This window comes from Lactuca virosa, chromosome 8 (assembly GCF_052849685.1).
Source record: "Lactuca virosa cultivar CGN04683 chromosome 8, Lactuca_virosa_CGN04683_v6, whole genome shotgun sequence".
NCBI classification, from domain to species: Eukaryota; Viridiplantae; Streptophyta; class Magnoliopsida; order Asterales; family Asteraceae; genus Lactuca; species Lactuca virosa.
Genome location: NC_136433.1, coordinates 12458451 through 12469696, shown reverse-complemented (window position 1 = coordinate 12469696; position 11246 = coordinate 12458451). Strand labels below are relative to the sequence as shown.

General features: G+C 42.1%; 1 protein-coding gene across 1 annotated transcript; it reads left to right on the top strand.

Moving 5' to 3' along the window:
• Positions 1–8108: 8108 nt before the first annotated feature.
• Positions 8109–9995, top strand: LOC145134840 (protein DETOXIFICATION 49-like). The gene has a single exon (XM_079069656.1). It carries the CDS (start codon positions 8187–8189, stop codon positions 9795–9797), a length of 1611 nt encoding a protein of 536 aa, XP_078925782.1. The 5' UTR covers positions 8109–8186; the 3' UTR covers positions 9798–9995.
• The last annotated feature ends 1251 nt before the right edge of the window (positions 9996–11246 follow it).

Below are 11246 nucleotides of genomic sequence, written 5' to 3'. Positions count from 1 at the left end.
AGTGGTAGTTATGTGTGACCAGGGGGTCTTATGTGCTTGCTTGAGTTGTACATTTTCTATGTGATATGCGTTGTGTGCTATATTATGTGATAGTTAGATCGGAACAGTGGGTCCAACGAATTATGAGACCGGAGGGTCCTCACTTAGACCGGACCGGAGGGTCCAACGAGCAGTGAGACCGGAGGGTTCTCACCTAGACCGGACTAGTGGTTCCAACGAATTATGAGACCGGAGGGTCCTCACTTAGACCGGACCAGAGGGTCCAACGAGCAGTGAGACCGGAGGGTTCTCACCTAGACCGGACCAGTGGGTCCAACGAGCTGTGGGACTGGAGGGTCCCACTGAGACACATTGACTGGAGGGTCTTACAGAGTTATAGCCTAGAGTGGCTAATGACTTGTGTGTGGTATTTTGGGGAACTCACTAAGCTTCGTGCTTACCGTGTTATGTGTTATGTGTTTCAGGTACTTCTCAGGATCACGGGAAGGCGACAGCTCGGTTGTACACACGAGATAAAGAGTTATCTTTTTGAGGATCCTGGATTATTAATCAAACAATTATGGAACTGTGTTTTTTTTAATTTGATAATTGGGATTTTTGTGAAATGTATTATGAGAATTTTTGTAATTTAAAATGAAAAAAATTTGTTCGAAAACTTACGGTGTTACAAGTTGGTATCAGAGCCTTGGTTTGAGGGATTCGGATACACCTTTGGGTAAATCTGGACTCAAACTGAGGATTTGAGAAAAAATTTCAAGAACATGATTTTTCTAAAGAAAACAAGAGTTTTAAGAGGAGATGAGAAAGAGCAGTGTGTACAATCAGCCAGAGCCCGAATGGTGATTTCCCAAAATACCCTTACTTTTGTATTATGAGATATTATGCATGCTAGAGGCAGGCTAGGTATTTCATATTTTAGGACTAGAGTGGCCTGATTTGTGATGCCTTAGCCTAGGAATTGTTGTTATCTGTGATGTGTTTCCGAGTATGTGCTGAGTAAGAGTATCCAGCAGGAATCCTTTTAGAGAAGGATTTGAGTAGAGGAGTAATCTAGGAGAGATACCTAGATGAGCATTTGTGGAGCCTATTGAGAGAGTAGTTAGATACCCGCGAGGGGTAGAGTTGCTAAGTTCGGTGATATATTTTGAGTATGAGTAGATCAATTGGAGTTATCACTTAGAGTGGGTTTTACGTGTTTATTCGATGCCTGAATGCTGCTTGCTTCGTGCTTTGTGGAACTTTCAATGATGGGAGTCAGCTACCAAGTGAATATGACGATATTCAGGAGGTAGATGGTTGGCATCATTAGGATTTCTTTAGCAGATGATGGCGGAGAAGTATGGGGACCTAGGAAGAGCCTAGGAAGTGACATTAGTCAGATGAGTACGCTGACAGAGTAGAGCATTTTGTTGGGAAGCGAGCACGCGTGACGAGATTAGTGATTGAGAAGGTTGATCAGCTACTTAGGGACTATGGGATGATCCGTGTAGAGAGTATGGGTAGATGTGGCAGGTAATATGGGCCCGTACTACTGAAAGCAGAGGACCCATACTCGATGCAGGGAGTATTCTGAAGGATCTAAATAGCAGATTGAGAGGTGATGTCATGGTTCGAGTACCATGGTTTGTAGCAGATTGAGAGGTGATGTCATGGTTCGAGTACCATGGTTTGTAGCAGATTGAGAGGTGATGTCATGGTTCGAGTACCATGGTTTGTAGCAGATTGAGAGGTGATGTCATGGTTCGAGTACCATGGTTTGTAGCAGATTGAGAGGTGATGTCATGGTTCGAGTACCATGGTTTGTAGCAGATTGAGAGGTGATGTCATGGTTCGGGTACCATGGTTTGTAGTAGATTGAGAGGTGATGTCATGTTTCGAGTACCATGACTTGAGGCGGATTGGGAAGAGAGAACATGGTTCGAGTACGATGATCCGTAGCAGATTAAGGGGAGAAAACATGGTTCGGGTACCATGATTCATAGCAGATCGAGAGGTGGTCACATGGTTTGAGTACCAAGACTTGTGATGGTTATTGCTTCTGGTTTACCAGTTATTCTGATGTGCTAGGTCAGACTGAGATCAGATATGAAAGAGTATGGGGCCAGAGGGCCATGTTGAATGAGTTTCGACGGAGCATACCTTGAGAGGGAAATCGAGTTAGTTTCCGAGGGATTTTTGGTGAGATGCCTTTTGGAGTCGCAAGACTCAAAGATGAGTGGAAGATGGTGATCTATGGAGGAGTACGGTCTGAATTGAGCAATCAGCCGATAGAGGAGATGTCACTTTCTATGACCAGATGTGTGCTATTCCATATTCTGTGTGAAGCAGAAGAGATATTGAGACTTTTGATTTTTGAGCTTGGGAGTAAGCCCTGTGAGATAGCATTGATGGCAATCTTTCACCAGAGAATTCGGGCAGTATGTCTTCCGCGAGGTAATGATATAGCATGAGCAGGTTGTCAGTGGGGATTGAGATGGTCATGGACCAGGATGCACCCTATTTGAGTATCGTATGGCATGTGTTAGCTGCAACGACGGACGATCAAGAGGAGTATATCAGGGCGGTGACTCTTATTTTTTATGATGGGTATCGAGTGTGGAAATGAGGTCTCTGCACTTATGATAATTCACGTGATGGAACGTTGGTTGAGGAGTCGAGGATGAGGAGTATGATAGTTCATTATTTCCAGACTGAGAGTCATGGTTAATATTGGGCAGTTGGGATGTCCGGTGGTGGGACGATATGAGATTTTGAATGACTAGAGGCAGTCATGATGAGAGGTTCTGAGGATTTCATCTGTGATTCGGAGTATTTGGTGTTGCTTGATATCTATCGGGGAGATCATCGAGCGTTGCGTAGCACATTCCAAGGGTAGGTGCGATTTTACTGATGGAAACAGTCTGTGGGATAGATTGTTAGTGCGCCATTTGGCGATGGTTCGAACCCTAAGTGGGGGAGAACCGGGTATTTTACTGAGGGGATCCGAGATTTGTTCAAGAGCGGTTAGAGAACTGGATATAGAGACCTGCGGAACAGATTTATGAGACCAGGGTTATTGGTGGTCGAGGCGAGGTGCAGAGCAAGGTATATGCAGTTGGCAGGGACAAGAGTTGATTAGGCAACCAACTTTCGGGTCGTTATGGGTTTGCTTGCATGAGTTCTGAGCATTATAGGAGGGAGTTTCGGATGGTCGTCAACATTTTCTGAGTCGTTGACGATTCCTCCGTGTTTCAATTGAGAGTCGGAATAACCCGAAGTTACGAGTTCTGCGAGAGGAAGGTCGGTGTTGGATCCGAGATATTGTTAGATTCTGGATGGATACATTGCGGTATCCGAGTATTAATGCCATGGGTGGCGGATTAGTGGTTGAGGCAAGACATCATGAGATTCTGTGATGATGTACCGAGATATCCGAGTATGATATCCTAAATTTTGGATCATTTTGAGACTTGAGTTATGAGATGGCGAGTGGTGTATAAGGTGTCTATGGTTCCGGTGGGAGCCTTTCAGCTAATTGACATCAAGCGGGATTATATGTGGATGCGAATTGAAGTGAGAAAAAGCATTTTTGTCGACAGCGGTCGTCAGGAGTAGTGATGCTTAGCCTGGGTGGGTGTGTGCACCTATCTATGTTGGAATGCGAAGCGTGATTTAGAGAACGCAGTGAGGTAATGACCTGAGGATGAGATTGTGGGGAGAAGAGAGAGAGTGTTGTGATACTGCGGGGAGCCGTAGTACTTACTAGTCAGTGAGAGGGTGTTGTGATACTGCGGGGAGCCGTAGTACTCACTAGTCAGAGAGAGGGTGTTGTGATACTGCGGGGAGCCATAGTATTCACTAGTCAGTGAGAGGGTGTTGTGATACTGCTGGGAGCCGTAGTACTCACTAGTCAGGGAGAGGGTGTTGTGATACTGCGGGGAGCCGTAGTACTCACTAGTCAGAGAGAGGGTGTTGTGATTCTGCGGGGAGCCGTAGTACTCACTAGTCAGAGATAGGGTGTTGTGATACTGCAGGGAGCGTAGTACTCACTAGTCAGCGAGAGGGTGTCGTGATACTACAGGGAGCCGTAGTATTCACTGGTTAGTCAGTAAGAGAGTGTTATAACACTGCGAGGAGCCGTGGTATTCACTAGTCAGAGCATGACACATAGGAGTTCTTAGGTTTAGGTAGCCTTGACAAATGAGTCTTTGGGAACTCGGTGGCTGGGCCAGGGGAGAGACGGGGGTCTCCATGATGGTTGGGATCCGTTAAATTTCGAATTGGGAAGAGGTTGTTGTAAATCAGGAGGAATTGGGGGAGTAATGTACGCGTAAATTTGCGGATTCACGGGTCGTGAGTTGAGTATCAGATTGGAGATGAGTTGTTCCAATTCTGTTGTTGGACCGGACTCTCGAGTGTGAGATGGCCCTATCTGTGTAGAGGATAGATGATTTGAGATCTCGGATCCCTGATGGATTTCCAATTGATGTTCTAGACCTGGGAGGGTCGGTTCGTTTGGCTTGAGAAGGACCGCATCACACATAAGGTTAGTAAGTGTTAGACGACAGAGGTCGTAATGATGTGTCACTACAGATCGGATGTAGTATATCTTGGAGTAAAGTGAACTTAGCAGTTGCATGTACATAGGGTTGGCTGAGATAACTTTGCTGGATTGAACGAATAGAGTTATGCCCGGGCTTGTGGGCATGTCGTTCAAGTCGGCAGGCATGTAAGAGAGGGTGAGGAATGATTTCGAGGACGAAATCTAATTTAAGTGGGGGAGAATTGTAACATCCCGTTTATTGATTAAATAAGTAGATAAATATTTATAAATGGATTATAGTCCTGAATTAAACAATATTGAACGGGGTGTTGGTGTTAGGAAGCAAATTGTTTTAATTATGGATTTTGAGGGTTAAAGTGTAAATTCCGGGCCACTTTGTAAATATTTTTAGAGGTGGGGGCTAATTGGTAATTGTTTGGACTTGTATTGTTATGAATTATTAAAGACAGGGGGTTGATTGGTAAATATGGCACTAAGTTGAAAATGTTTTGAGGAGGAGGGACCAAATTTGGAGAATTGGTACAAAGTTTGAAATGAGATACGGGACTAACCCGTATCCCTTCCCCACGTCCTGTTCTATTGAGATAACCCTAAATCTAATAGCTGAAGTCGCCGCCACCATCACGTAAACTCTCTTCAGCCGCCACCGAGAGAAACTCCAGGACCGCCGCTGCTGCCTCGGCGTTGAAGCGCCGACGAGCACCACCTCCTTACTGCTGCCGGAGACGTAAGGGAACCAGAGGAGTCACCGAGACCGGCGGCTACAGCCGCGTTCGTCACTGCGTGGGCCCGGCGTGATTGGAAGATTCTCGGTAAGGCACTACACCTCATTTCCCTTCGTTCCTCTTCTTAGGTTCGGTGTCCAATATGGTTCGCTGCCGCTCTTCTTTTATTATTGCTGCTTGCTGCCGTGTTTCACCACCACCAGCCACCGTGGGATGTGGCTGTTGGTGTTTGTATGAACGTGAAATTGAGAGTAGTTGGTGCCTTGGCCATCTTGGGGCTGTATTGGTGATTGTGTGGCCGGAAAACCACCACCACCATCGTGAGGTGGTGGCTGCCACTTCCTTGTCGCCACCAACCACCATCTCCGGTGGCTGTGTGTTTGTGGGTATATATGGATCGGTGTTTGAAGTACTTTTGTATTATTTTTGGCCTAAAATCTTGACCACCACCGTCGTGACGTGGTGTCCGCCGCCGTGAGCCGCCACTAACCACCACTGCCTGAGGTGGTAGTGGGTGGTGCTTGGCATAGTGAACCCTAATCGGCCCAAATGCGTGATTTGGACTAGTTGGATGGTGATTGGGCTAGAAACCCTAATTAGGGTTTGGAAAACCCTAATTTTTGGGTTTGTCAGTTTGGATTTTACCGGGACCCGCGGTTAGACTGTTGGATTGACATTGTGAATTATATCCGACTTCATTGTATGAATGACCTAGTGGAGTGATGGACTTAATGGGTTAAGTCCTTAATGGGTTAAGTGAGAAACACTTAACCCTAATCGTCATTTTATGTGAAAACCCTAATTTTGGCGTGGGCCTTGAATTGGGCCTTCCTATTGGACTTTGGTGTTTGGGCCATTGATGGGCCATCAAAGAGCAGTCATGTGGACTAGAATATTTAGATGGGCTTTAGGGTAAGGCCCATATGAGGGTTTGGGCCCAATTTGGAAAAATTGGGCCATGGTTGGGCCTTGGTGGGCCCAATGGACTTGAGTTATTTATGGGCCAGGTTGGTGGACCATGTTTATACATAATATGTGAAGGTTGGTCTCAGATCCTAATGGGGTTATTTGTGGGTTTGGCTTAGTGATAGAAGCCGGAGTGTAGCAGCAGCATTTATAGGATCTGTTCGCCATCCAAGGTGAGTCTTCTCATTATACTTTACCTAGAGTGGTAGTTATGTGTGACCAGAGGGTCTTATGTGCTTGCTTGAGTTGTACATTTTCTATGTGATATGTGTTGTGTGCTATATTATGTGATAGTTAGACCGGAACAATGGGTCCAACGAATTATGAGACCGGAGTGTCCTCACTTAGACCGGACCGGAGGGTCCAACGAGCAGTGAGACCGGAGGGTTCTCACCTAGACCGGACCAGTAGGTCCAACGAATTATGAGACCGGAGGGTCCTCACTTAGACCAGACCGGAGGGTCCAACGAGCATTGAGACCGGAGGGTTCTCACCTAGACCAGACCAGTGGGTCCAACGAGCTGTGGGACTGGAGGGTCCCACTGAGACACATTGACCGGAGGGACTTACAGAGTTATAGCCTAGAGTGGCTAATGACTTGTGTGTGGTATTTTGGGGAACTCACTAAGCTTCGTGATTACCGTGTTATGTGTTATGTATTTCAGGTACTTCTCAGGATCACGGGAAGGCGACAGCTCGATTGTACACACGAGATAAAGTGTTATCTTTTTGAGGATCCTGGATCATTAATCAAACAATTATGGAACTGTGTTTTTTTTAATTTGATAATTGGGATTTTTATGAAATGTATTATGAGAATTTTTGTAATTTAAAATGAAAAAAATTTGTTCGAAAACTTACGGTGTTACAGAGAAAGGGGTGAATGAAATTATGAGGGAATCATCATCTAGGGGTTGATCCCTAACATCCTATTTACATACATCAAATTAATCCTTAAATAATTCAAATTCCTAAAGGATAATCATTATCATATTCAAAGCATGCATTATCCTTATCAAGATAAGCAGAAATTCATCCACCACCTTTCTCTGGATGGTTGTAGAATATTCCAATTAATCTCAATGATTTATTAATATTCAACTCATTTAATTAATTAAAATTATTTAATTAATTACCAAAATATTTTCTAATTAATTTATTAATTTTTTTAAATATATTTAAAACTTATTTTTCTTTATTTCCTTATTGTTATTTGTGTCATGAAGCCAACCCAAAAAAACCATATTATTATTTAGAAAGATTATGAACTAGTTAATGACTTTAGACAATATTTCCAATAATGGTACTTCTTTCACATCAACTTTCCCGGACCATAAACAAGAGGGGGATGTATTCATCGTCATCAAGATATTACAAACGAGAGAGAGAGAGAGAGAGAGGCCATGGTTAGTGGTGGTTGAGGCCATGCATGACCACACCGACGTTGGAAACACCAACACCATACCATAAGAGGTGGTGCACACGGCCACATCACCACTACGTATTTTGCATCCTTATGAAATAAAAAATAAAGATAAAAAAGCTAATTTCATGTTAATGTTAAAAAAAGTGGAAAATAAAGAAAAGATACCCACCACCCTAACATCAAATTTATTTTGTAATTAATTTTAGATGGAGAAAGTAACAGACATAATCCTAGGTATCTTATTGAGATTATAATAATAATATTGTTATTGTAGATACATGAATACCTATATATAATAATATATAATGTAATATGCATGTAAAGTAGAAAATATATTGAAATTAAAGTTCGTTTAAAAATCATGATTGGCATACATGTAGATGTAGACAAAACCAATCAGGAGTGAGAGCCTTCCTTTGGCCCCTTTAAATACCCACAACTCCTACACTTAAACCCCTGCAATTCCCCCCTTTCACAAACACAAACAAAAAAAGGATAAAAGACAGAGTCTTCAATCTTGCAAAACATGTGCCAACAAACTTCCTCACCTCCATCTCCCTACGTCAAATGCAGTTCAACCCAAAAACAGCCCGATATCTTCGGTCCTTTGATCCCCAAAAATAAGCAAACAACACCTGATGTCAAGCCCCACAAATCTCATCTCTCTTTAGCCATCAAGGAAGCCATTGGCATAGCCCGAATCGCGATTCCGATGGTCCTCACGGGAATGTTACTGTATTCACGCTCCATGATCTCCATGCTCTTCCTTGGTCACCTCGGTGAGCTTTCACTCGCCGGAGGTTCACTCGCCATTGGCTTTGCGAACATCACTGGATACTCAATTCTTTCCGGCCTCTCCATGGGAATGGAACCCATTTGTGGCCAAGCTTTTGGTGCCGGAAAACACACACGCCTTGGCCTCTGTTTACAGAAAACCATTCTTCTTTTACTTTTGACCTCATTTCCGATATCCCTTTTATGGATTAACATGAAAAGAATCTTGCTTTTTTGTGGGCAAGATCAAGAAATCGCAACAATGGCACAGACTTATCTTCTTTATTCCCTCCCTGACCTCTTTGCTCAATCTTTCTTACACCCATTACGAATTTACCTTCGTTCGCAGTCCATAACTTTGCCTCTAACATTATGTGCGTTTCTTTCGATCGTTCTTCACATACCCATCAATTATCTCCTTGTTACGAAGCTCGGATTGGGGATTAAAGGTGTGGCGCTAAGCAGCGTATGGACGAATTTCAACTTGGTAGCTTCATTGATCATTTACATATTGATTTCTGGAGTTTACAAGAAAACATGGGGAGGTGTTTCGAGAGAATGTTTGAAAGGATGGAATTCGCTTTTGAATTTGGCGGTTCCAAGCTGCATTTCGGTTTGTCTGGAATGGTGGTGGTATGAGATCATGATTTTGCTATGTGGGTTACTGGTAAACCCGAGAGCCACCGTGGCTTCAATGGGGATATTGATTCAAACCACCGCGTTAATTTATATATTCCCGTCGTCTTTGAGCTTCAGTGTGTCAACTCGGGTTGGTAACGAGCTAGGAGCGGGTCGACCAGGTAACGCTAAGCTAGTAGCCATTGTTGGAGTGTGTTGTAGCTTCGTTTTGGGTTTCTCTGCTCTGTTTTTCGCCGCCGGGGTAAAAGATTTATGGGCGGTGATGTTCACTCAAGATAAAGAAATCATAGCTTTGACGTCGTTGGTTTTGCCGATCATTGGTTTATGCGAGCTCGGAAACTGCCCGCAGACGACGGGGTGCGGCGTTTTGAGAGGGACAGCGCGGCCGAGCATCGGAGCTAATATTAATCTGGGATGTTTTTACCTGGTTGGAATGCCGGTGGCAGTGACGTTGGGGTTCTATATGGGGTTTGATTTTGAAGGGCTGTGGTTGGGCATGCTGGCGGCGCAGATGTCTTGTGTGCTGACGATGTTGGTGGTGTTGGGGCGGACGGATTGGGAGGTGGAAGCTATTAGAGCGAAAGAGCTAACACAGTGTGGCGGCGGCGACGATTTTGTTAACGATGATGCTGACAGCGAAGAAAGTAAGGAGGAAAAGTATATGTTAATCAAAGCTGCAAACAAGGAAGAAGAATCTATGGGTTTAGGGGATGATTTAGTTTAATAATTTGATTGGGTTAGGTATTTTTAGAATTTTATAATTAGGTATGTGTTGTATAGCATAGAGTGGTTGGGAGGTATATTATTTTCATAATCTTTTCTCATCGTTTAATGTTAATCACTAAGAGTGATTAACCCAAGAAATGTAGCTGAAAATATTTAATTTTACCTCCTCCCAAATAAACGTACTTACTTCTAAAAATGATCTATCTTTACTATGTATTGTTATTTATTGATTATCTTTAAGATGTATAAAAATTGTACGCACTTTTTCCATACACAATCTTTCTTATCTCGACACCACGAAAGATTTTCAATAGGATATCTAGCGGGCGCCTTTGGGATTTTGCTTATTTAAAACTGTTTTTTTTTTTTTTTAATTAAATATCTATTACTTTATTCGTTGTCAAAATAAATTAAAAATATATATATTTAAATTAGCGTATTAGTATCTGCACTTAATAAACAGTAAGTTGTATTTTTATACTTACGAAATTACTAAAAATAACATCTTAAGTATTTTAATTATTTTTGGTTTTTCTTTAATACAGTTTATATTTTGACATTTATAAAAATATTCAGTAGAAAACTAATATTAATAACTTAATAACCAATAAACAATATAACACTACTAAATTATAATTAATTTTTTTTTACCTCATCGTTGATTAAATTTTTTTACCACATCATGAGAATTGACATTTAGTGCTTGCTTTAGCTTATTTTATTGTTTATCATTAATAGGTGACCCAATAACCAAACATTACATATATTTAAAAAAAAAGATTGGAAACTGTATTTTTGATTGTGGTGCAAGCCTTAGCTTTTCCTCAATGAAAAATATGTGAAAAAAAAAATAACCAAAGTAGTTAATAATTATAAGGTGGTTTTCGGGCTGGAGGAGGAGGCTGGCGTTACCGTCGGTACTACCTAGATGCCGACCTCGAGCAAGACTAGGTACCACGGAAGGGAGAATATCGGGTTAATTTACTTGCCGACTGTCTCTCTCAAGACTCTCTCTATGCTTTACTTGCATGTACTTCATGCATAAAAGCTTGTGCTAAAATATGTTTGTATGTTTTTAATTTGTTTGAGAATTAGTTTTGTATAATTTTAATATTATGTGAATTAGTTTTATAAGTTTTTAATACAACCATACGCTTATTGTCTTCGCATAGCTACGCTGTGACATCCTCAATTTTCAAGGTCCGAGAAGACCTTTTTATTTATGTTTATTTTAAAAACAGAGTACTGTGTAATTTGTCCCATAAAAAGTATTTCTGAAGAAATGTTTTCCATTGATTATTAAAACTTAGGATGTCATAACTGATACAAAACATAATCATAAACATAGTCATTGCAGGTCTTATATTAACTTATTGTACTAATGTCCTAAACTCCTTGAATCTCTCATTCGATTGTATCTTCGTACCGCTACATGTGATACAAACAA

What these genes read in the sequence shown, in the direction of transcription:
- LOC145134840 (XM_079069656.1), top strand. Translation starts at nt 8,187, where the DNA reads ATGTGCCAACAAACTTCCTCACCTCCATCTCCCTACGTCAAATGCAGT.